General features: G+C 44.7%; 1 protein-coding gene across 5 annotated transcripts in view; it reads right to left on the bottom strand.

Annotated features, from left to right (window-relative positions):
- zmp:0000000660 (arf-GAP with Rho-GAP domain, ANK repeat and PH domain-containing protein 2) overlaps positions 1 to 27,492 on the bottom strand; it is a 494,698-nt gene that overhangs the window by 96,932 nt on the left and 370,274 nt on the right. For all 5 annotated transcript variants that reach the window (XM_038791442.1, XM_038791438.1, XM_038791439.1 and 2 more), the window contains exons 23-24: positions 6,211 to 6,358; positions 3,307 to 3,375 (exon numbers count right to left, since the gene is read on the bottom strand). In XM_038791442.1, coding sequence (XP_038647370.1) covers positions 3,307 to 3,375; positions 6,211 to 6,358 — 217 coding nt within the window. The remainder of the gene's footprint in view (positions 1 to 3,306; positions 3,376 to 6,210; positions 6,359 to 27,492) is intronic.

Raw genomic sequence — 27,492 nt, 5'->3', positions numbered from 1 at the left:
AGAGTTTGGAGCCTTCTCGGGCTACAAACTCAACATGAGCAAAAGTGAGATCTTCCCAGTACACCCGCAAGGGGGGGGGGGGGCAGCACTAAAGGGGCTGCCGTTCAATCAAGCCCGACATAAATTCCGCTACCTGGGGATCCAAATAGCCCATGACTGGAAAGGGATCCACAAATGGAACCTCACCAGCCTGACGGAGGAAGTTAAAAAGGACCTGCAAAGATGGAACACACTCCCGCTCTCCCTCGCGGGGAGAGTTCAGACGATCAAAATGAACGTACTGCCCAGGTTCCTCTTCCTGTTAGATCCATTCCGATCTACATCCCCAAGGCCTTTTTCAAAGCGCTGGACAAACTCATCATGGCGTTCGTATGGGGGGGTAAAAATGCTAGGATCCCAAAGAAGGTCTTACAAAAAACAAAAACCAGGGGAGGGCTAGCCCTCCCGAATCTACAATTCTACCACTGGGCAGCAACAGCCGAGCGAGTAAGGGGATGGATCCAGGAGCCAGAGGCTGAGTGGGTGCGTGCGGAGGAGGCCTCCTGCATGGGAACCTCCCTCCGGGCCCTCGCCACGGCAGCACTCCCATCCCCACCCAAAAAACACTCCAGCAGCCCAGTGGTGACAGCCACCCTCCAATCCTGGAACCAACTGCGGCAGCAACTTGGCCTGACCAAAATGTCGAACAGGGCTCCCATCTGCAACAACCATAGGTTCACACCAGCACTGACTGACGCCACCTTCAAAGGTGGAGGCAGGACGGGGGGACACTGACAGTCAGGGACCTATACACGGACGACAGGATCGCAACACTGGACGAACTGACAGAGAAGTTTCAGCTAGCTGGGGGGAACGAGCTACGGTACCTGCAGCTCAAAAACTTCCTACGAAAGGAGACAAGGACGTACCCACAACCGCCACGACAGACACTACTGGAAGACCTACTGGACGCAAGTATCCTAGAGAAAGGGAACTGTAGTGACATGTATGACCGACTGGTAGATAGGGACGACACCGTACTGGACGCAACAAGAAGGAAATGGGAGGACGACCTGGGGATGGAGATAGGGTGGGGACTCTGGAGCGAAGCACTGCATAGGGTCAACTCCACCTCCACGTGCGCAAGGCTCAGCCTGACGCAACTAAAAGTGGTACATAGAGCCCACTTAACAAGAACCCGTATGAGTAGGTTCTTCCCGGAGGTGGAAGACAGATGTGAACGGTGCCAAAGAGGCCCGGCCAACCACGCCCACATGTTCTGGTCCTGCCCCAGACTCGTGGAGTACTGGACAGCCTTCTTCGAGGTAATGTCCAAAGTGGTGGGAGTGAGGGTGGAGCCATGCCCGATAGTGGCGGTCTTCGGGGTTTCAGAACAGCCAGATCTATTCCTGGGGAGGAGGGCGGATGCCCTTGCCTTTGCCTCCCTGATCGCCCGCCGTAGAATCCTGTTTGGCTGGCGGTCAGCAGCACCGCCCAGAGCTGCGGACTGGCTGTCCGACCTCTCGGAATCTCTCCAAATGGAGAAAATCAAATTTGCCATCCGAGGGTCGGACGACGGCTTCCACAGAACGTGGGAGCCATTCATGCAACTGTTCCGGGACCTATTTGTGGCCAATGTACAAGAGGAAGAATAGTCGGGGGAAGGTAGCGGGAGGGGCTACAGGTTCGGTACGGGGGTTCGATGGCTAGCTAAGGCCCAAAACCAAACTAAATAAACATGTTGGGGGGGGGGGGGGGGGGCGGGCGCAGTTACTACTACGAAGATGCTTACCTGTAAATATGTATGTTAATTTTTGCGTGTTTGTTTGTTGTGTTTTTTTTTTTTTTTTTTTTTTTTTTTTTGTTCTTTTTCTCTCCTAACAATTTGTAATTTGTTCAATATAAAATATGAAAACTGAATAAAAACATTTATAAAAAAAAAATCACAATGGTGTTACATAGGGGTCCAAGAATTACAATCCAGAAAAGTTCAAGGTCAATATATGTCCAACTCATTATATATAACCTGGAAAAAAGGTGATATTCCCATGATGTTGCTACTCTTTTGTGTTTCTGAGTGATAGTGGTTGTAGTGCCGCGCATGCGGCATGGGGTGCCAAAGCAAGCTTGGTGAGTTGCTCTGTGCATCCTATAGATAATATAGAGGGTGGCCACAAGAGGGTGTCGTACTGAGTTGAACGGCAGATCAAAAAGGTTGGTTTAGCTCAGTGGGCTAGACAGTTGGCTTTTGATGCAGAACAAGGCCAGCAGCGCGGGTTCAATTCCTGTACTAGCTTACCCGAACAGGTGCCGGGATGTGGCGACGAGGGGTTTTTCACAGTAACTTCATACTTGTGACAATAAAAGGTTATTATTATTATTATTATTAGTGCGTGGGTTTCCTCCGGATACTCCGGTTTCCTCCCACAGTCCAAAGATGTGCAGGTTGGGTGGATTGGCCATGAAAAATTGTCCAAGCTTCTATGATTAACCTAGGACAAAAGTTCGGTGCAACATCGTGGGCCGAAGGGCCTGTTCTGTGCTGTATTTCTCTATCTACCTATTATGTATACAGTTCTGCCCTGGATGGTATTGAGGGATGAGTAGTCCACCACATTCCTTAACTAAGTCTTGTAGATTTTGGATAGGTATAGAAGGGACATGAGGTGAGTGACTTGTTGCAGAGCACTCAACGTTTTCTCAGCTCGAGTGCATGCTGCAAGTCCCTTGCTTTCAGTAGTGTTTTCTCCAATTGTATTTAACACAAGAGACAATGTTTAGAAAACAGGAAATCAATAATTGACAACAGGAGCTTCAACAGGCAGAGAGAGAAAGGGAGATTTTAGGCACTGGATGCAAGAGGGAATTCAAATGAGGCCTAATAGAATACTTGCAAATACTTTACATTAGTAAACATGCCAAGATGCAATGGTGCAATTCTTTTTGAATCTGGAAGCTAGAAACCTATTCATACATGGCATTTGGCACTACCTCAAGAATGTCAAAACTGTACTAATAGATTACCACATGAATACCAGTACTCTGAAACTCAGCAATTCTGACCATCTCTCTAAATGACAGAGTGTTGATATGTAACAGCTCACATAAAAATATTGCATACTGGCAGATATTTGACCAGTATGTGAATAAACTTTATTCACATCTTCAAAGTCATGTTACTAAAATGTATAAAATGAACTGTATGGCTTTAAATATTAAAAGTATGAAAGCCAACAGGACAATGAATTGAAGACTATTGATGAGGTGAATTTACTCTGGATCAAAACATAATGAGAAGGTAAACCTTGCAAAGCAACACGTTCACACCTGTGTGTCCTTCCATGTCATTATGAGGCTATTTTCTATCTCCATCTGTTTCACCTGGTCTTCATTAACCTATTTCAAACAAAGCACAGAAACATTAATCAAAAAGTACAAACACGTGGTGAGTTAAGTGTCTGTAGGTGGCAAAAAAAAATAACCAATCCATTTATTCCATGAAGGATAACATATATTAATGGATCAGAGATAGCAATCTTATTTTATCCAATAGAATTGACAATAGTCCTCCAGCTCCTGAATCTTGGTTACCTACCCTTGTGATTTTCCAGATTTTTAATTAAAACTTGTTTTTCCTAGTTGATCTGAAGAAACAAGTTACTTGACTATTGATTTAGTAGGAGTTTCAAGGAAAACATATCCAATGTCTGCTGGGAGAATGAGAAATTTGAGGGAGGAATTCCTGTCAAAAGACTAAATTTTGCATTAAAGCCAGTTCTTACTCGTTTTGCTTCAAAGGTGCTCTTTGTGAGGGGTTTTCAGGATGGAAGGCGTAGTGATTACAAAGACACACAAAGCTCTTTTAAAGAACTAAACTAATTTTATTAACACTCCTAAATTTGACTTTGACATTTATTCTAAATAGCAAACATAAATATAAAAATTAAACTATTCATTAACACTATCTCTATCTACTAACTATAATATCTTAACTATCTCTGCATTACACTTTGAATCTTGTCTCCTTCAGCTCAAATCTAACCTCTAGGTAACACCTTCTGCTACTATCTTTTCCATCATCTTCTGACCCACAAGGCTTAGCATTATCCCTTATATATTCATGGAGCTAGATCCCGTTAATGGCTGTTTGTATACACTACATTAACCCTTGCATTGCCTTCATTTATGATAATACCACACTCTTTTTCTTACCCCAATTTTTGTATTTGACACATATACATCTTGTTTGCCCTTTGAGTCATGTTCATCATCTAGGGTGTTTGTTAGGGATTTGGTGGATACATATGTGACTGCTAATGCTGATCTGCAGCTGGAAGTTCTGCTGAAACTAAGACAGGACATCACTGATAATTGAGCTTTGAATGAGTTGCTAGATTGGGATTGCCTCTCCTTGTATTTTCTCTCACCTCTGATTTGTGATTCCTTTGAAAGAAAGTTGCATTGTTGTTTTATTTGGTTGCACGAGGTGCGGTGATTCTGGGCAAATTTCTCCCAGGACTTGAATTTAATGTCAAATTCCTGATGATCCCTTCCGAGTCGCCTTCCAGGGCTTCCTTTGACTGCCATGAGTGTGCACCTTAGACTCAAGCTCTTTACAGAAGATTTAAGAAAGTGTCAGGCATTGCCCAGCCCAATCAGTTGTGACTGTCTCAATATAGTGGGCGCAATTTTCCGGCCACGCTGCGCCGGAAAAGCAGCTCACCACGGTGCAGCATCTTGCAAGATTGTGTAGAATCCCGGGAGCGGGATCTCCTGGCTTTCACCAGCCACGCTGTGCCACGGCAAGTTTCTTTTCTGGTACTGCGTTGCTGGTGAAAGCCAGGAGACCCCTCTCCCAGGAAGGGGAATCCCTCCCACAATGGGTAGGATCGGTTTCTGGCAAATCTGCATATTACAGCGTGGCCTTACTCTAATGTGCAGATTCCTGAGCTACCTGAGGCTTTGGCAGTCATCCCTTCACCTTGGGACCTCGGGCAAGCACCTTTTGGTACTGGTCCCCACAAACAGGGACCAGACAGAACAGCACTCATGGGGGTCTCCAAGGGGATTGGAGGCCTGTTGGGCAGGGTAGTGTTCTGGTACATCTGGGTACCCTCGCAATGTCATCTGGGTTGCCAAGTTGCCTCCCACAGTTTTCAGGCATCACTGTGTGATTGGGATGCTCGGGAATGACTCCCACATGCTGCATGGCCCGCCCACTCATGGGGATCCACTTGGGTTGTGTGAAGTGCTCACTTAATCACGATTGGCAAGACCCTATTAGCAATAGCCTTCAGCTGCATGGCCATAGACCTCGGCAGTCAGTTGGGGTTATGGGTGAGGCACACAAAACAGGCGTTACCCCAGAAATGTGTACGCATGATCCAGGGGATGGCAATGTGGTGCTGCGCGCAGTTTCCCCCCCTGGTTGCCCCCCCAGCACCCACTTCCACCCTCCCATTGAGGCCCACTGCTGTGGAGGGTCACCTACTCCCAGCTGATTGTGTCCTCCACCTGCCGAGTACTGGGGTGGCAATCCCCGGGCTCTTTGCTCGTGAGCAAAGATGGCTACTCACCTCCTCAGCTCCCCACAGAAGCCTTCTACCAGGTTCATGTTTTTCAGAATCTTATTTTTATTCATGTGTCTATGAAGCACCTTGGGAGCTTCTACATTAAAGATGCTACATATATATTATATATTATACATTATATATAAACACAAATTGTTGTTGTTTCAAACTTTTAACAGAACTCACAAAATAATGCAGTTTTGGAAAAAAGGTACAATAAAAGTTGAGCCCATGTCTAATATTCAAACCCCCAGTTTCAAAGGAATGAGATTTTCTGAAGAAAATGTAAATATGTTGTTGCCAGTTATTATGACTTTTGTATTTTCTTCTTGGACACAATTCTGTCTGGTTACTTGACTACTTAGGACAGATTAAGTACTTTGATTACATTGAAACTGTTAAAAAATAGAAATTTTAAGGTTACACTTTAATGGCGCGATGAGGTGAGGAATAGATCTGAATAATGAAGCAAGCAAAACTTGCTGGTTTAGTTTACGTAGTTAGCATATGAAATGTGTTCAATGCAATCTATTGTAAATGCCCTATTTCTTATTTCTAGAAAAACTAACAAAATTACTAATTGCCTGCTCTGATTTACAGCAATGTAAATTATTCCAATGAAGAAATTACTTTCATTGCATGACCAAAAATGCGTACTTACACTGAAGAGTTGAACATACAAATTGATAAGATCCTCCATAACATTCACTTCTTGTTTGGTTTGACCTTCTGTTTGGAACAAGTAGGGCGAAAACACCTGGGACAAACTGTGCGTGTTCATCTGATTCATCTCTGAACATTTCTGTACCCTATCGAGAGGCGGAAGGAGTGGGGAGAAATAATTTAACACATAACTGCCATAATGATACATTACTGCTACGGAGGTTTATGTAAAACAATGTTTTTCTTGTAGTCAAGGAACACAATCCGAACACTTTGAAGTGTACCAATATCTTTTCAATATTACATAACAAAAAGCAACTGTAGAGTGCAGTATAATATATAGCTCTTGATTTTAAAGAAAGGGTGAAGGCTCTTCATGGAAGCCCAACGCAGGCACCAAACATAGAGTGCCTGAGTGCAGCAAATATGGGGTTGAGATCTAACAGCCATGTTGCACCCAAAAAGAAGTGTGGCTGGTAGATTCCAAGGGATACCTCTTCTGGGATTTACCCGACTCACCACAGCTCGCGAGATCTCACGCCACACTGGCATTTTTCATGCGACAGGGATCGGACCCTGTGCAGGTGTGGGTGGGGTACTGAGGACCCTCTTGCAGGTGCTTAGGGGCTTGGTGGGGTTCGGGGCCACATTGGAGGGGGGTCAAGAGATCAGGTTCCACTGGCCTCTCCCTGCATTGCCGAGTTCCAGCAAGCAGAGCTCCTTAAAGCAGAAAATGGGAATAAGTATGGCCTCAGCTGCGCGAATTCCCGGTGAGGCTCCCGATCTATCCGAATGGCCGTTTGATAGCATGGTGTTTCTCGGCGCTTCGAGCGTTGGGAAACACCAGGATAATTCTGCTATGGAACTTCGTTCCCAAATAGGTAGATCACAGCCCTGAATGTTTGACTGAGTGATCCTGAAGTTTTAGCCAAAATAGGCCAGATCCATGACTTCATCAACAGGCAGGAGCATGAACTCAGTTGCAGAAGGCTTCAGCCTGGAGCTTGTAGGAGCAATCCCCAGTTATACATACAATTACATAGAATTTACAGTGCAGAAGGAGGCCATTCGGCCCATCGAGTCTGCACCGGCTCCTGGAAAGAGCACCCTACCCAAGGTCAACACCTCTACCCTATCCCCATAACCCAGTAACCCCACCCAACGCTAAGGGCAATTTTGGACACTAGGGGCAATTTATCATGGCCAATCCACCTAACCTGCACATCTTTGGACTGTGGGAGGAAACCCACGCACACACGGGGAGGATGTGGAGACTCCGCACAGACAGTGACCCAAGCCGGAATAGAACCTGGGACCCTGGAGCTGTGAAGCGATTGTGCTATCCACAATGCTACCGTGCTGCCCACAGAACCCCCGCTTGCTCTGGCCCACAATCTGTCTCCCTGAGGATCTCAGAATATTATTGTAATCATGTCCCGTGACATCAGTGAGAAGCATTGATAAGATAAAGAAGCATGGCATTAAGGGTAAAGTAGCAGCATGGATAGAGGATTGGTTAATTAATAGAACGCAAAGAGTGGGGATTAATGGGTGTTTCTCTGGTTGGCAGAGTAGGCTTGAGGGGCCTAGTTCTTATGTCAACAGATATCACTCAACTCAGCCATATTGTATATCAGTCTGAAATATCTAATTACAAACACACTTTAGCAGCTGCTCCGTTGGAGAGGCGGAGGGGGTGGCCAGCGGGGTGGCAGAGAGACAGAAAATGTGGACATTGTGGATGGTAAAATAAGAGGCTAAGAAGTTCAGTTCAGGGGACCAACTTTCCATGACTGAACAGTGGAAACACTTTGGGCCTGGTGATTTTAGGATGACCAGATCTTGAAGTTACTGTTGGTCACTCCTTGCCCCATTTCCTATTGCCTCCCCCTCTCTGGAATCAACTTGCTGCGCAACCTGCCATTGTGGCCAGGACAAGCCCACAGCTCACCAGCAAAAAACATCGGAGGCTGGCCAACTACTTCGCTGTGATGCTGAAACCTTCATCATTATAGGATCAGGTGCCAATTCAGGCACAATTCAATTTTTAGCACAGATGTATAACAACCATGTGTTTGAGGAAGATAGCAGATTTGTCAGTGTATCTGGCACTCTAATTACAGGACACAAGGTGGAAGAACATTTGTTGCAACTTGAGAAAATGTTTCACCAGTATGTTTTGCGAGGTTAAAATACATTTTGCAAAGTAAAAACAGCTGAGTGCTGCAGGCTGTAAGGTGCTTTGTGAAATGCAAAAGTTAATTAGCGTGCACATCTCTGTAAAACAATTAGGTTTGATTATACATGCAAAGTTTGTCAGTCTTCCTGAAAATGGGGTGGAGACCTGGTTCTGGAAGTCCTGCTCCAAATTGATCCCACTATATTTGCACAGGTTTGCCGGGGGTGGGGGGGGTGCATTAATGGGGACAGTGTGGAATGGGGCAGGTCCAAATTGCACACCCATGGTTCACAGAAGCAACTGGATATATTGAAGTGCATATGTCTAAAAAATGATGTGTGCACTTTACAGGTAGCGGGAGATTTATTGTAGTTGGAGACAGGACATCTTTCACCTCTGGCAGGAGAAGGTGGACAAGGCAACAGAATTTCAAAGATGCAGACTTCCCAAGGAACAAGTTACAGGAATTGGGACAGAAAGAATGTAAGACCACACCTTCACCCTGTCTCCATAACCCAGTTACTCTACCTAACCTTTTTTTTGACACTAAGGGGCAATTTAGCATGGTCAGTCCACCTAACCTGCACATCTTTGGACTGTGGGAGGAAACCGGAACACCCGGAGGAAACCCGCGCAATCAGGGAGAGAAAGTGCAAACTCCACACAGTCACCCGAGGTTGGAATTGAACCCGGGACCCTGGAGCTGTGAGACAGCATTGCTAACTGCTGTCCCACCATGCTGCCTTAGATGACTAGAGTTAGAGAAGAGACCAAGGTATTTATCAGAAGAATTCAAATAAGAGCAAACTAAGTGTTCTGAGTTAAAGAGACAATTGCAGTAACCAGATTTAAAATGGGACAGCAGGCTTCAGAGATAAATGAAAGCTTTGATGCCATTGCACTAAACTCTGAGAATTGCGAGTTAAAGCAATTGTGAACAGTTTGTACAACAGTCAAGACAAGGAAATCCTAAAGGAGAAGTTGAAAATCCTAGACTGGATTCACTATGAAAAGTAGAATGGCAGCTCTATTTAAAAATATAATTTGGAAAACCTAGATTGAATTTTGGAATGTAAATCGACAAGGAAAGCATTATTAGGAGATAAGATTTGGAAGTGTATTTTTTGGGAGTGGAGTTTGGAAACTCTCATGTGACAATCATATGGGGGGATTCTGAGGACAAAAACCAAAGACTTGAATCCAGAGCGGAGTGTGTGTATTTGACCACAGCCAATGTGTGCCTAAAAAGGGATTCTGTCTTACCGAGACACTTATAAATTAAGATGCACTTTGTAATTCGTATTGGTCTTAAAATCTGTGTATATCTGTTAAAAGGGGAGTAAAGGAATATTGTATAATAATCCAATTTTTCATGTTTAATAAATGTTCTTTGCTTGTGGTCCTGTGGCTCTGTTCCTCCATGTTTCATAAAAAAAAACAAGAGAAGTTGAGGTTTCTTAAGCCAGAATTCCATTCTGGGATCTTCTCGTCCAGTTATAACATCAACTGAGATGGTAACATTCATTTAATCTCAACATAAGTCCTAAGATCTGCCCATGGTGGATACTGTTCGAGTTGACATAGTAGTTTTTGGACTAAGGGTGGGGCATGGGTGAAGGGCCATAGGTTGGCATGGAAGGTATGAGCGCCATAGTTGAGAATGGAGGGGCATAATTTGGCACAAGGGCTATAAAGGGTCACAGGGGTGTTGTGTGTGGAGTGGCACAGGTTGGCATGGAGGGTATGAGAATTCATGGGGGGGGAGGGGTTGGTGGGGGCATGAGTTGACATGGATTAGGGAGTGTGGAGGGGGTGGAGTGTGAGAGGGGGTGAGGACTGTTTGGTTGTCTTACTGATTATTTTCAAAGCCCTGAAAGTTCTTTAATATTTTGATACTGAATCGTCATTATTCATAGCTCTAGGCATAAATATTAAACAACAGGCAAATACGAGCAATGACGCTTATGAACTTCAAGGATGGGATTTGAGGGAGTTAGGGATCTCACCACAGGAACAGAAAAAACATATGTAAAGCAGCCCTGATGCGGCTGTACTGCATAAGCTCAAGAAAGGTATGGAAGGTAACTTATAGTTGGACATTTAACTCAACATTTTATTGGATAACTTATATCAAAGAGAATCTTAATAGGACATTAAGGTCCTGTCAGAATAACACCCAGGTCTACCATGACAAAGGGTATAAAAGAGCGTGACTAAAATGCATCTAAGTTTCCACAGGAATTGAGTGTGGCCAGTCACCCAGGAATGAGGTTCTTGAAGCAACCACGTCATCCACTTGGTATGTGTAAACCTTTGTGAAGTTCTTTGTGAGACTAAATCTTTTTGAAGCTCTGCGAGATCATTGATGTAACCTCCATGGTTTTGAAACTATTGTTGTAAACTTACCTCTTTAAGCAGGTCTCATGTCTGAGTAATTTATCAATATCTCATATTTCTCAGTTTCAAAGTGAACTCTCAGGAGGTGAGGCCTCACAAAGGCAACAGAACTTACTCATTTGATTCCATGGTCCCAAATTTTTAAAAAAATTCATGACTGTCTATCATCTAATACTTCACATAGTAAGTATTGATTTTAATACACCTAATGTGAATTAGATTTGAACCACTGACAGTAACTTCAGCACAGGTCAACCATTTTCTCTCCTCCTAGTCTCCTAGTATATGCAGATTTGTCTAAGCTTTCAGGAGAGAAAAGTTTGCAGTGAACGCGTTTTCTACAATTGCCTTGGAAAATATGAATATGATAATTATAATCATGCACAAAATATTATATCCATGTTTCCATTCATTCTATTCTGGTTATTATTTCATATGGTACAGAGTCCTGCGCTATTGACATACTTAAAGCAGTAAATGGTGTGTCTAACTGTACACTGGAACCTTTATATTTTTTGTTTAGTGAGTGAGTCAAAGCAGAGGGTTGGAAAACAGCCACAATTTAGTGACACATTGTTAGAGCAATTCTAATTAGATCGTGGAGCAAAAGATGATTGAAGTTCAATTCCCACTTTATCAAATTTGCTACAAGTAACATGGAGTGAAATCAATGGAATGACAGAAAAGTGTGAAAGATAGTGGTTCCAGTCTATAAAGGCACAGAAAGTCTGAATGAAAAAAATGCCTCCTCCGCTGCTGACATTTCAATGATTTTCCCAAACTAAAGAATATTCACTTGAGATTGGAGAAATAGATACCTTTTTCCCTAATCTGAAAGATGCCTTAGGCTTGTGTATTTGATCCCGATCAATCTTCAGCACAAAAATTAAAACTCAATTAATAATTACTTCAAACCACTGAAGGTGGATGAAGAGATAACGGCTCATTGCACAAAGTGGAAACAGATGTAAAAAACGGCATTCTACCCATCGGCTGCAATGGTAGGTTTTCACAAAATATTGTCACTTCTCTGATTAATAATGCATGCACGTCAAACATGCTGGTTCGCAGATTCACCCATCCTGCTGTCAGCTCACTGCTTACTTACTCCAGGCGCCACATTTAAAATCCAACTTCTCAACGTTGACAGCCCAGGACTGCTCCACTGAAGACATGCCCCAAAACCCAAGAAAACAGAAGCCCCCAAATTCAGTGACACCCCACTGGAGTACCTAATTAACACAGTCGAGGCCCACCGGAGGGCCAGCATGATGACCAATCCAGCTTGGGTGGCAGTGGAGCAGTGGTCAATGCTAACATGGTCCAGAAGAGGTCAGCCAGCCAGTGCAAAAAGAGGATGAATGATCTCATCTTCTGCCAAGGTAAGGTAAGCATTTCATCGCTCTCAACTCGCACACTCACCAGTCCATCTCACTTTGATCTTACATACTGTCAGCTCAAAGGACTTCACCACTCACTCTATCACACACACCCTCACATCTCCATCCAGCTTCATCTCCTAGAGATTGCACCCTCATTCCGTCCAAGGCTCCACTGCCACCCACACATGCCAGGTATCCTTATCATCTGCCCTGGAATGTGTCTTCCTCACACTCTGTCTGTCTTCATGTAGATAAAGCTTGTGTACAAGCGAAAGGAAAGATCCCAGACCGAGGGTGGATGGCCCAAATCAAGTTCCCCACAGAGTTTGCGAGAGGACATCGACCAGGCCTGCACCGACGACAAAGATGGCAGCGCACCCAAGTGAAAGTCCTGCACCAACTCATCCCTCAGAAAATCTTACTGACAGTACTCCGTCCTGCTGCAGAATCACATGCCATGCCTAATTATCTCTCCTTTCTCTAATTGGCACATCTGAAAAACAGCCGAGGACATTCACAAGCCAGGCCCTCAGCTCCTGTCTCAAGGACACCTCAGATGAGGGACCAGAGGTGAGCATCACAGCACTGACCCACAGTGTCCACCAGTGCAGATACACAGACCTCGTTGGAACCTAGTTCTAGAGGAGGCTGGGAGTCAAGATCTGGTGAGCACAGTGAACAATCTGGTCCAAAGCAGGAGGAACCAGAGAAATCTGAAGTCACCAGCACCTGGAGGACTGCTGAAGGCCACGATTCTGATGATGAGCCTTTGGATTTGGTCCTAAGTCAGTTGCTGGAGCTGCAGCAACAAACCTGGAAACATCAGCAAGGGATGTCAGCTGCAATCATCAGATTGGAGGAGTCTGTCCTCCTTCAGTCTGGGTGAAAATGCAGCATGCTAATGCACCGGCTGTTTCCACTACCACTGTGGATGTCAAGTAAGCATCAAGACCTAGTGATAGGGTTCGGAAAGTCAGAAAGATTTAGGAACACAATGGTAGCAGAGCATGTACACAAATGTTAATACAATCACACCCATTTCATCTCTCCTCTTGTGTATGCCTCCTTTTAATGATGAGCTGTATTGCCATCAACGAGGTGCGATACCATGGTCTATCTCCCCACTTATAACACATGTCACTATCATGGGTCACGCATTTATGTAGTGTGCTCCTGTATCACCATGGTGGTCCCTTTTCCTGACCATTCTCAACATCAGTGATGCCTTGTCCTACATGCTTTACAGGGTCATATCATATTTATTATTTGCAGTGTAAGATTGAGGCAGAGTTGCTCTATCTCATCTGCATTCCTGAAAGGTGACGGTGCAAGGTACAAGGCTCACACATGGAGAAGGGTCATATATCGTGCAACTCCACAGGCTCTCTGCCTCTCGTCAGGGTTACCATGCTGTGAACCCATATCCCGAGCTTGTATCAGCTTCTTCCGACCAACCGTGTTTCCAACTTGCAGAGTTTACATCTGCTAAGGTCACCAAGAATTGAGGGCACTTTGTCACCTCAAGATGACAAAGCTTGGCCACATTATTGTCCTGGTGCTCAAACGTCCAAATTACAGCATTTCTTATCTTGTAGTTGTGTTCATTATGGGGACAAGGTTCTCGTCACAAAGCAGAGATGCAGCCCTGTGCATACCCTCACCTGAGCACTTGTCACACTCTAATGCTAATTCCACATGATGATCTTTAGCAGCCAATGGAAGCATTGAGCATGCTCTGGAAACACACATTGTTGCTTTCGACAATTTGGAGGGGAGCAATGGATAGAAGTGATGATGTACTGAAGCTGAAGTGTGCGTTTTATTAAAAATGATGGCTGCTCTTAAGGGCAGAGTTCTAAGCATGAAAACATGGGATTTAGCCCAGCATTCTCTGGGAAGCTAGGGAGGAGATTGCAGAGCCTTTGGCTTTGATCTTTATGTTGTCATTGCCTACAGGAATAGTGCCAGAAGATTGGAGGATCGCAAATGTTGTCCCCTTGTTCAAGAAGGGGAGTAGAGACAATCCTGGTAACTATAGACCAGTGAGCCTTACTTCTGTTGTGGGCAAAGTCTTGGAAAGGATTATAAGAGATCGTATTTATAATCATCTAGAAAGGAATAATTTGATTAGGGGTAGCCAACACGGTTTTGTGAAGGGTAGGTCCTGCCTCACAAACCTTATTGAGTTCTTTGAGAAGGTGACTTAACAGGTAGACGAGGGTAAAGCAGTTGATGTGGTGTATATGGATTTTAGTAAAGCGTTTGATAAGGTTTCCCACGGTAGGCTATTGCAGAAAATACAGAGGCATGGGATTGAGGGTGATTTAGCGGTTTGGATCAGAAATTGGCTAGCTGTAAGAAGACAGGGTGGTGGTTGATGGGAAATGTTCAGCCTGGAGTTCAGTTACTAGCGCTGTACCACAAGGATCTGTTTTGGGGCCACTGCTGTTTGTTATTTTTATAAATGACCTGGAGGAGGGCGTAGAAGGATGGGTGAGTAAATTTGCAGATGACACTAAAGTCGGTGGAGTTGTGGACAGTGCGGAAGGATGTTGCAGGTTACAGAGCGACATAGATAAGCTGCACAGCTGGGCTGAGAAGTGGCAAATGGAGTTTAATGCAGAAAAGTGTGAGGTGATTTATTTTGAAAGGAGTAACAGGAATACAGAGTACTGGGCTAATGGTAAGATTCTTGGAAATGTGGATGAGCAGAGAGATCTCGGTGTCCATGTACATAGATCCCTGAAAGTTGCCAACCAGGTTGATAGGGTTGTTAAGACATACGGTGTGTTAGCCTTTATTGGTAGAGCGATTGAGCTTCGGAGCCATGAGGTCATGTTGCAGCTGTACAAAACGCTGGTGCGGCCGTATTGCGTGCAGTTCTGGTCGCCGCATTATGGGATGGATGTGGAAGGATTGGAAAGGGTGCAGAGGAGATTTACCAGGATGTTGCCTGGTATGGAGGGAAGATCTTATGAGGAAAGGCTGAGGGGCTTGAGGCTCTTTTCGTTAGAGAGAAGGTTAAGAGGTGACTTAATTGAGGCATACAAGATGATCAGAGGATTATACAGGGTGGACAGTGAGAACCTCTTTCCTAGGATGGTGATGGCTACCACAAGGGGACATAGCTTTAAACTGAGGGTAGATAGATATGACAGATGTCAGAGATAGGTTCTTTACTCAGAGTATAGGGGCGTAGAAGGCCCTGCCTGCAACAGTAGTGGACTTGCCAACATTAAGGGCATTTAAATGGTCATTGGATAAAAATATGGATGATAATGGAATAGTATAGATGGGCTTTAGATTGGTTTCACAGGTCGGCGCAACATCGTGGGCCAAAGGGCCTGTACTGCGCTGTAATGTTCTATTGTCTATTTTGAATTTAGAAAAGGGCAAGGTGTGGCCATGAGGGAATAATGTCTGTGTTGGAGAGACATTTTAAGTCTGACAGGAAAATGTTTGATGTTGTCATGTACAGGTGGTGTGCATCCATACTAAGCTGAGGGTAAATACAGCCCAGGATCACTAACTGAGAGAATCGGATGACCGTGTGATTTGAAAGAATGCACCACAGACACCCGAATCATCTCCAAATGCATTCACAGCAGCAGGACATCATTGGTTGCCTTTTTCCAACTGTGAATTATCTGATTCACAATCGATATTACACAGACTGGGCAGTTCCATTTCTTGAAATGGATCTCCTCAATGAACCTAGTCATTTCGAAGGTATACAGCTACAAGATGGCTGAGGATTCTGCAATAGCTCCTGGCTCTTGCAGGGCGTCATTACGACTGATATGTTGGAGATATGGTCGAAGAGGCAGCGCCTTCCAAAATCTGTTGCCGTGACGTCCTCCTCCAGTTAGCTCCTCATCTGAGCAAGGACATATGGTGCCAAGGGCGCATCGTCCTTCAATGGATCGGGACAATGTGAGCCCAATGGGTAACAATTCACTCTCATATTGAAGTGTGTGGGTGAAATGAGAGGGAAAGCAACACTAGTTTTCATGCTGGTCGATGGTGGAGGGCACTTATCCAAGAGGGTACTCACTGAACTCGTCATGGAATCTGGTGGCAATGAGGGTCTCATCTGCCTCATTTGGTCCATGCTATGGCCTCTTCACCTGCAGCATCAAACCTATCACTCTCCTCCCCTTCAAGCTCCACCTAACTGGTGGAGACATGCAGCTTCTCCATGTCATCAATTGGCAAGTCCCCTCTCATTTGCAGCATCAGGTTGTGTAGCACACAGCAAGCCATGATCATCTGGGAGAACTTCTGGGGAGTGTACTGGAATGATCGGCTAAATTTGTTCAGGGATCAGAATCAGATCTTCAGAATTCCTATGGTGTGCTCCACTAATGTTCAGCGAGTGACATGAGTCTCGATGTACCATCTCTCTGTAGGAGTCTGAAGATGATTCCTGAGTGTCATTAGCCTTTTATCAATGAGGAGCCAACTCTGGATCTTGTATGGTTCTTCAAAGATGCCTGAGATTTGCGATTTACTCAAATGTATGAGTGATGGACACTTCCTGGGTATTTGGCGTAAACCTACATGATAAGATTGTTGTGGTCGCAGACCAACAGTATATTGAGCAAGTGGTGGCCTTTCTTGATTATTTATTGCAGTGCCTGTTGCCATGGAGCTTCTACAGCCACATGAGTGCCGTTGATGACACTCTGCACCCGTGGGAGTCTGCAAATCTCAGGAAACCCCAGTGCTCTGGTGTCCTGGATGCTTGATCTGTGTTGAATTTGATGTAATTATAGGCCTTGGCAAAAATGGCATTTGTGGCCTCATGAACGCATTTGCACATGGATGCTGGAGAAATCCCAAAGAGGTCCCCAGTGGAGCTCTGGAAGCAGCCGGTGGTGTAGAAATTGACAGTGGCCATTACTTTCCGAGCCGCTGGTAATGCGTGCCCTCCCAGTCCCCATGGTGCCAATTCCTGGAGAATGTGGCGAATGCAAGTCCCCAGATTTCTGGATATGCAAAGCTGATGCTGGTTCTCACTCATCTGAAAATAATATGCCTTACAACACCAGGTTAAAGTCCAACAGGCTTGTTTCAAATCACTAGCTTTCAGAGCGCAACTCCTTCCTCAGGTGCAGTCAGCTTGGGGACAGTATCCAGGAGGACCGTCGTCCAGTGGCATAAGACGCCAACCTCCCCCTCGCCCTGTGATGCATGAAGTGTGCTGCTCACAATGCCCTCTCTTTGTCACCACAGGAGAAGTTAGCCCAAAGTAGATGGAAAGGGGCCAGATACGCGGTGGGGCCCAGGAATACAGAGTCCTCACCCTCTTAAGGAAAGAGCCGTGGAGGTCACGGGGGTGACCGAGGACAGAGTGGTCACTGACAGAGGTTAACCTGCGATGCATCAGGCGGAGGCAGAAAAGTCCAGAGAGACTGGATGTCCCAGTCAGATACCGATCCTCTGGACGTGTTTGCCCTGGAGTTGATGCAGACGCTAGGGAGTGGCCGTGAGATTCAGGAGATGTCAACAACATTCCAGACAGTGTCCATAGCCGACTGGAGGAGTCCCAAAGGTTATGGGCGCAGGAGATGGTGCCAGCAATGCATGGCACCAAAGCCAAAACTGCTGGGGTGGCGACCGCAGTGGAGAGCCTGAAGCATATCATCAGCATCAGGTGTCCAAGGCATAGCTCAGTCTGTGAAGGCCTTGGCTGAGCGCACCGACAGCATGTCCATGATGCAGGTGGACCTCACCGAGGCGCTGCACAATATGTTCCAGTCTCAGGCGGGCAACGCTGAGGCACTCCAGTGCACGTCCCAGTCGCTGAGGGTCATGTCCCAGATGCAGATGAACATTGTTGAGGCACTCCAGAGCATGGCCTTGTTACAGAGGAGCATCGCTGAGGGCGTCAACACCATGGTATAGACGAGGAGCCACTAGGGCAAGCAAGGGCCTCTAGAGCTCACTCCAGCTGCCCCTACATGCCAAGGTGGCGGCCAGGGCTCTATGGGCACCATCAGGGAGGTGCGAGCGCTGGAAGCTGACCCAGAACCTTTCAATATGGAGACGTCAGCAGTCTCCAGCTCTGCTGAGATCCCACTCCTGACAATGGCCCATCTTGTGGGACAGGGTGGCAAGGCAGGCATGTGCCACCAGCACATTGGCAAGGGCCCTCTGGCCACAGGCCCTCCAGGGGACACACACTAGGGGCATCAAAGGCCACAAGGTACTGAAAACGGCAGGATGCCTCCACCTCTGATGTGCATCCTGGGACACACCTAGATATAGCAGCTGAGCATACAGGGCTAAGATGATAGAAGATCACTGAGTGGGCACTGGAGGGAAGCGAGGCACCATCATTAGCTAGGGACAGATAGTGTTTGGACTGTTACACCCGAGACGGGTGAAGCCTCTGTCACGTTATTCCACACCGTGGGTCAGCCTGCACCCTTCACTACCCTCCGGTCTCCCCAAGCACCACTCCTCCCCCTACAATGTGATATCTGTAAAGAATTGGGAGATGGTGAGAGACTGACAGTCAGTTATGACTGACCCTTAGGTACCACTGAGTTCCACAAGCCTCCTTGGCACTCGTCCCCCCGGGGCGCCTTCCCCCATTGCACTAGCTTCACGTTTTTAAATAGGTGGGCTAAACTGCAGGTGACCACGTGACAGATTGCTGACAAGCTGGTTAGATCACGGGAGGCCGTTAGATAGGGAGTCCGTCCCGTTAACAATCAGAAATCAATCGGTGCCCGACGCTGATCCCTTTCCCGCGACTGAAGCGGCTTGCACAAATCCATGCTGTGTGTAATGTAGCCATTAGATCACGCCAAATATCTCTGAAGTTCATTGTTACTCTGGGGAATTGCCACGCTGTGAACCAGGGGCTAAAGCAAACAGAACAATTACTGCTACTCTGTAGGATTTGTCTTCCATTTTCTGATTGCATGAATGGGTATCATTGCTTCCATTTACTGATTCCTTCCATCGTCATTGAAAGGCTGTTATGCTTTCTCAGTTGCCCACATCTCCTCATTTGGGAGTGAACAGTTCTGTTTGGTGCCCCTTTAATCAACCCCTTAAATCCTTTAATCAATCAAGGCATTCACTTGCCTTCCAATTCATCTGCAGTGTCCTCAGAAGCAGAACTTCTTCTCATTTTAATTTTGCACTGCACCACTGCTGCAGGTTGTAAGATTGTTGTTGTCATAATATACACACAAGTATATGATGGTGCACAGACAGATATTGATTGACACACAGGATGACCAATGAACACATAGAACACAGCAGCCAATCACCAGACAGGATACGGCCACTATAAAGCCAGAGGGCACTAGTTTTCCCGCTCTCTTGGGATGCAGCCTCTGAGACAGCCAGAGCCCGTGAGCAACAACACGAACATCCACCATGTGGTAGCAAGATAGTCTGGTCAGGTTAGCCTCAGGTCTCCAGTGAACTCAGCATAGTGTCAACCCACATTCAAGTATGTTTAACAGTTGGTAGTTCAATAAAATAGAGTTGCATTTCTCCAAGTGTTGGAAGCCTGTCTCTCTCACTGCTATGTTAAACGCAGTCCTCGCAGACCCAGCTTACCCAATACATCAGTGGTGCAGAACTTTCACTGCCATGTCATCTTAAACCTTCCCTGTGTGAGTTTGTGAACCCTTCCAATTGACCGGAAGGAGCTTCACACTCAGGATTTCCTTCCCGACAGACCTCTCACTCCATCCTCATATTCTTTGATCCCATCGTGCTTCTAGTGCATGCGAGTTCTGAATTTAAAAACATTCCCTTTTTCAGCTTTGTGGTTACAGAGCATGAACCTGACAGGGAAAAGCCTCTAAGAAAATCAATGTAACTGTAATAACAATGAGTTAACACAGCGTGGCAAAGGTATATGCTTTGGTGAGTGTCCTCTTTACATGCCTGTCAATGTATCTGAATTAGCCGCACAAGCCACATGCTTCATTATTTTTCTTCATTTCCTTTCTCTTAGATCCTGCTCAATGTCTGCTTGAATTCCATTTGATATAAGGTATTGGTAAGCTCCATGAAGCTCCTACCATAGTTAAAATTATATATGCTGACAGAAAAGGGAGAAAAGAGGGGAAAAGATTCACCAGCAACTTCATAATTCCCATTTCCAAGAGCATTGAGACCTTGCTTTTTCTGCAGCCATGAAGCAAAGTATGCAATATTATCCAAAATTAAAAATGTTAGTTAGTTTATCACAACATTTTTGGGTATTTCCATATTTTCAGCACGTGTAATGACAGATAAAACACACCAATTCACAAACACTTCTCTCCTTGGAAACTGTCCTTCCAGTCAGAGACAAGAGCACGAGTGTGTCCTGCTCCAGTGGAATGAGGATGGTGATTACTTTTACTTGCATTATCATTCCTCTCAAAAGATGAAACCAACGTTAAAGGACTCTGGGAAATACATATTAGTCCCATTAAGTTAAAATGAATTTAAACAAACGTAAAGTGCACGGAGATAATTATATTAGAGTTTACGAGAACAGTTACATGCGGTTCTAGCTTCTTCACAATAAATATGATGAACTTTACAAAATAAGTTCATTTTCCACCCCATAGACTACAAAAACAGAAATCAACCAATAAAGAGGACACAATTTGGCAGACTCAAATTCAATTCCGCTGGAAGGCACATTTAGTGGGGTGTTTTGGGCAGCTGCAGTGCCGTGAAACACCCCGCGATCTAACGGCACTTTGCCGTTTTTATTGGCGTCCCAAGTTTCTCCCTGCTACAGTGGCACTTAGTGGGATTTCTTGCTTATGGGCTGATATCGCCATCAGGAAAGGCTCCTCGCAGATCAGGGTACCATATTGGAAGGCTGCCCCGATCACCATCCGCCCACCTTTTCAGGCCCCCTCCTGTGTTTTCGACCACCTCCCCTAACCACCAATCTTTGAGAGGCTCTCGGGAACCCCACCCAACCTGGCAAGGCACCCACCCCGGCTTACCTCCTGGCAGTGCCAAACTGGCATCTTCACACCGTGGCACTAACAGCCTGACATGCTGGCAGTGCCCCTGGTGCCATGGCAGCGCCACCCTGGCAATAGTGTGGCACTGTTGGGGTGGTACTACCATGGAGCCAGTTGAAAGGTGCCTGGGTGCCAATGGAGTGCCAGCATACCAGCTGGCCTGTCCTAGACCAATGGTGCCCAATGGCCTGGGAGACCCCCATCCTCCAGGAGCCATTACACCTGCTAAATGGCACCCTGGCGAGGTCTCCCATCCGCTGACACCCAGGCGCTGAATGAATCTGGCATCCGCTTCATAAAGCCCATTTAAACATTCCGATCCGCATCCCACCCAGTGAAGGCATGAACCAAATTGCGCGAGTCGTGTAACTCGCGACAAAGGTGCTCCTGGTGCAGAGCCCAATTTGAAGGTCACATGCGATTTACCTGCTGTGCCCGGATCCGCACCGGGTGCAATGGGGTCACTGAATTGTGCCCAAAGACATCCAACAAAAGCAAAGTTATTAATTTCCTTAATGGCATTCGAGTAAAAGCACAGAGCTTGAATTTCTATCTCAACTAACACCAGAATACATACTCCACTCAGCAAGTTTGATCAGCTTTGAGACAGCCAGGCATTGTCCTGATTTCCTCAAGAGATGTAAAGGTGTGGCCCAGGCTGTCCTTCCATAGTGGTTCAAGGAATACGCATGACATTAAAAGGCAGTGGGTGGGAACTAAATCTTTGAAACACACTTGAGAAACGTACGTTTCTGAATAGTGGCTGTGACAATGACCACCACTTCCCAATTCTGTTTAACAAAGCCCAGGGGGTTATATCAATGAGATACTTATCAAGAGAGACATTTTTAAGAAGTCAACTCACATCCCTGGACCGGAGTGCACCATCACAATTCAGTGAATAGCATCAAGCAGAGGGAAAGCACTTCCCCAGAGAGAATGAGGAAACATGAAATAAATGAGGAAAAGTCAACTTAAGGGGCATTCTTAGAATGACCAGTTGAAAGTATAGTTGGAAAAGGCCAAGGAGCAAGCTGCCTGCCTACCATCTGTCAGCTTCAAAATAATAAATTGAAAAAGAAACCACACACAACTGAAAATAGTAGTTAATGATCATCTTTCCAGAGTAATTATAGAGCAGCTAATCAGATCATACAGTAATTTTTCACTGACATCAGAAAAGCAAATGTTGTGAAATGGGCCAATGCAGCACACATTTATATTATCATTAGCACAAAGACATCACAAGTTTTTTAAAATGGAACCAATCACTATCCAAATAAATAGTTAACTCATTTTGAGAAAGTGTGAAATATTTTTGAGAAGTTTCCTCTCAACACACTTTGGGGACAAATCTGTCAAAGGTACAGCATTACAAGGATTAAGATGAAATGATTAAATGTGAGATTGTAACCAATTTAAACAGAAGCACTTAGTATACTATTCCTAAGAGACAGAAGTCGGGAATATTTTTGAATTACAAATATCACAAACATTAATAAAGAAGATACAATTAAGGCTCGTAAATACTTGGGGCCCAATTTAAAATAAAAATGTAACCTACACAATGTCAAAGTTCTCAGCAACTCATTTGATTATAAATTTTGAATTAAAGTAGTAATTCATCAATCTGGACAGAATTTAATTAAAATTTAACATCTAATCTCAAGTAAATTATTAATGAAGTTTTTGTTTGGTTAGCTCAATAGCTGACACTTGTGGAAATATATCACCAAGTTTCAAAGTCTTCAAACCAAACTACTGATAAATATGCATCTGTACCATTTACTTTTGTCCCCAAAATGGTGTCTCTTCCCCAAACTATACGAAGCTTAAATCCGAGGCACAAGTTGGTGGAACCAAGGGTTAGAGAGCACTCGAAGTGTGCACAGAGGCACTGCTGCAGTTTAACCAGCTAAAAACGTACAGCCTTCCAACACAGAGTACTGATAAGCTTCCTGCTGTGCGTCTACCAATGACTACTCAACTTGTTGTAGAACATTTACTTCTAAGGTTATTTGGTCCTGAGCAAGAAGAATTTCAGCTCAAAACGACAAATTGTTCTATCGCAGGTTGTTCATGCTGGCAGTTGTACTTGAGTGAGTTTGTATTAGAAATTATCTTGATGCTAAAAGTGTTTGCTTGGACAGCACGGTAGCATTGTGGATAGCACAATCGCTTCACAACTCCAGGGTTCCAGGTTCAATTCCGGCTTGGGTCACTGTCTGTGCGGAGTCTGCACATCCTCCCCGTGTGTGCGTGGGTTTCCTCCGGGTGCTCCGGCTTCCTCCCACAGTCCAAAGGTGTGCAGGTTAGGTAGATTGGCCATGATAAATTGCAATTACCCTTAGTGTTGGGTGGAGTTACTGGGTTATGGGGATAGGGTCGGGTGCTCTTTCCAACAGCCGGTGCAGACTCGATGGGCTGAATGGCCTCCTTCTGCACTGTAAATTCTATGAATTCTATGAAAATTCTAAAGAGATCTCTCTTTTTTTTATTCCTTTCCCTTTAATCTTAGCTCCTGAAAGAAGGATATTTACCAGTTGTTCATTTGACAGCTGATGACTGTCTCTTTACTTTCAAAGTTATACAGTTCCAAGTTGATAAATGCTTGTCAGGGCTAACGACTGACAAGTTCCAATGAACTTGCAAGGTATCCTTGTAGCATGGCAGGAGCACCATACTGGATTGGTGCCGAATTCAGAAAGATGTATGACGGACCATCTGCATACTGGTAAGCTGGTACATTGTGTTACACAGAAAAGCAGATTAAATAACAAAATCAGACAGATCTCTTTTATAATAGGAAACATTCTTCAAAGACGTGTATGAGATCCAAGACTGAATGAGATCCACGACTGATTTCTAAGATGGATTTATGGCAAAAAGGGTAAGCAGCTACAGCAAACAAGGATTCTAACCCATCCTGATTTGTCAGTGACTATCTGAATGGATCCATGGGTTATTATTACGTCGATATTGTTGTGAGAAACATGATAGTGAGAATTTGTGCATTTTATGGTAAGTTATGCTTTTGAGCATGGGTTTGAGCCTTAACCAGATCGGTCAAATGTACCATAACCCTTCACAAGTAGTAAGTAAAGCAGCACAATGCAATTTGGCTTCAATGTGCAGAACATAAGAACTAGGACCAGGAGTAGGCCATCTGGCCCCTCGAGCCTGCTCCACCATTTAATGAGATCATGGCTGATCTTTTGTGGTCTCAGCTCCACTTTCCGGCCCGAACACCAGAACCCTTAATCCCTTTATTCTTCAAAAAATTATCTATCTTTATCTTAAAAACATTCAATGAAGTAGCCTCTACTGCTTCACTGGGCAAGGAATTCCATAGATTCACAACCCTTTCGGTGAAGAAGTTCCTCCTAAACTCAGTCCTAAATCTACTTCCCCTTATTTTGAGGCTATGCCCCCTAGATCTGCTTTCATCTGCTAGTGGAAACAACCTGCTCGCATCTATTCTATCCATTCCCTTCATAATTTTATATGTTTCTATAAGATCCCCCTTCATGCTTCTAAATTCCAAAGAGTACAGTCCCAGTCTACTCAACCTCTCCTCATAATCCAACCCCTTCAGCTCTGGGATTAACCTAGTGAATGTCCTCTGCACACCCTCCAGGGCCAGGACGTCCTTTCTCAAGTAAGGAGACCAAAACTGAACACAATACTCCAGGTGCGGCCTCGCTAATGCCTTATACAATTGCAGCATAACCTCCCTCATCTTAAACTCCATCCCTCTAGCAATGAAGGACATAATTCCTTTCGCCTTCTTAATCACCTGTTGCACATGTAAACCAACTTTTTGCGACTCATGCACTAGCACACCCAGGTCTCTCTGCACAGCAGCATGCTTTTATATTTTATCATTTAAATAATAATCCTGTTTGCTGTTATTCCTAACAAAATGGATAACCTCACATTTGTCAACATTGTATTCCATCTGCCAGACCCTAGCCCATTCACTTAACCTATCCAAATCCCTCTGCAGACTTCCAGTATTCTCTGCACTTTTTGCTTTACCACTCATCTTAGTGTCATCTGCAAACTTGGACACATTGCCCTTGGTCCCCAACTCCAAATCTGCAATTGTGAACAATTGTGGGCCCAACACAGATCCCTGAGGGACACCACTAGCTACTGATTGCCAACCAGAGAAACACCCATTAATCCCCACTCTTTGCTTTCTATTAATTAACCAATCCTCTATCCATGCTATTACTTTACCCTTAATGCCATGCATCTTTATCTTATGCAGAAACCTTTTGTGTGGCACCTTGTCAAAGGCTTTCTGGAAATCCAGATATACCACATCCATTGGCTCCCCGTTATCTACCGCTCTGGTAATGTCCTCAGAAAATTCCACCAAATTAGTTAGGCACGACCTGTCCTTTATGAACCCATGCTGCGTCTGCCCAATGGGACAATTTCTATCCAGATGCCTCGCTATTTCTTCCTTGATGATATATTCCAGTATCTTCCCTACTACTGAAGTTAAGCTCACTGAATTACCCACTCTCTGCCTACCACCTTTTTAAAACAGTGGTGTCACGTTTGCTAATTTCCAATCCACCGGGACCACCCCAGTGTCTAGTGAATTTTGGTAAATTATCACAAGTGCATTTGCAATTTCCCTAGCCATCTGTTTTAGCACTCTGGGATGCATTCCATCAGGGCCAGGAGACTTGTCTACCTTTAGCCCCATTAGCTTGCCCATCATTACCTCCTTAGTGATAACAATCCTCTCAAGGTCCTCACCTGTCATAGCCTCATTTCTATCAGTCACTGGCATGTTATTTGTGTCTTCCACTGTGAAGACCGACCCAAAGAACCTGTTCACATCCTCAGCCATTTCCTCATCTCCCATTATTAAAACTCATCCTCTAAAGGACCAATATTTATCTTCGCCACTCTTTTTTGTTTTATATATTTGTAGAAACTTTTACTATCTGTTTTTATATTCTGAGCAAGTTTACTCTCATAATCTGTCTTACTCTAGCTTTTTTAGTAGCTTTCTGTTGCCCCTTAAAGATTTCCCAGTCCTCTCGTCTCCCACCAATCTTTGCCACTTTGTATGCTTTTTCCTTCAATTTGATACTCCCTTATTTCCTTAGATATCCACGATCGATTTTCCCTCTTTCTACTGTCCTTTTTTGTTGGTATAAACCTTTGCTGAGCACTGTGAAAAATCGCTTGGATGGTTCTCCACTGTTCCTCAACTGTTCCACCATAAAGTCTTTGCACCCAGTCTACCTTAGCTAGTTCTTCTCTCATCCTATTGTAATCTCCTTTGTTTAAGCACAAAACACTAGTATTTGATTTGACCTTCTCACCCTCCATCTGTATTTTAAATTCCACCATATTGTGATCGCTCGTTCCGAGAGGATCCCTAACTATGAGATCATTAATCAATCCTGTCTCATTACACAGGACAAGATCTAGGACCACTTGTTCCCTCGTAGGTTCCATTACATAGAAGAAACATAATTCGGGATTGTCCTACTTTTTAACCAGGTGCTACTGCTGGAAGTCCACCACTCAATGACGGTTAAGGGCAGGATCAGGACTGGATGTGGTGCTTCCCACAAATAAACAAAATTTTCATGTGTATTATCTGGATTCAGACACGGAATCGGTCACTGAACTAAGTGTACGAGGGCTTCCAGCATTCGGAATCTATTCTCCAGCATCAGACACCACCTTCAGGGGAGGAGGAATGAAAACAACTGAATATGAATCCAGATCCTCAGCTGGTTTCAGCGAGATCTAATATTTCGAAGGGGAGGTCACTGCTGCGGAAACATCAACAATGGAATCAGCCAGCGAATTTCTCCATGGAATTCATAGGGATCATACTTATACTTGGACATTCATCCAAACATGATCACAGGTTCTTTTAATAAGGCCACGGGGAGGCTACACCGAGTAAAGGAAGAAACATAGTTTTATTTACACAAACTACCAGGTTTCTCTTCTGGTCAGCGCCTTACATGGGTTAATTGAGATACACCGTCCCTAGTGGGGGAACATGTAGTCCGCAAGGAGCACGGGAAGACAAGCATTCCCATCCTATAGATTCCACGCAGGATATTACAGTACTGATGAAGATTCGTCATCAACCTGAAATACTAACTCTATTTCTCTCCATAGATACTGTCTGCCTTGCAGCATTTTCTGTTTTTATTTATTTCTGTTCTGACCAAAAATCCTAAAAACAACTAGGGTTTGACAGACCTTAATTTGGAGGCTATATTGTCAGTCAACTAGTGATATTAGCAATAAGTATAGACCATGGATGGGATATTCCA

This window comes from Scyliorhinus canicula, chromosome 3 (genome assembly GCF_902713615.1).
Source record: "Scyliorhinus canicula chromosome 3, sScyCan1.1, whole genome shotgun sequence".
NCBI classification, from domain to species: domain Eukaryota; kingdom Metazoa; phylum Chordata; class Chondrichthyes; order Carcharhiniformes; family Scyliorhinidae; genus Scyliorhinus; species Scyliorhinus canicula.
The sequence above is the reverse complement of the archived record's forward strand: the minus strand, read 5'-3'. Positions and strand labels throughout refer to the sequence as shown.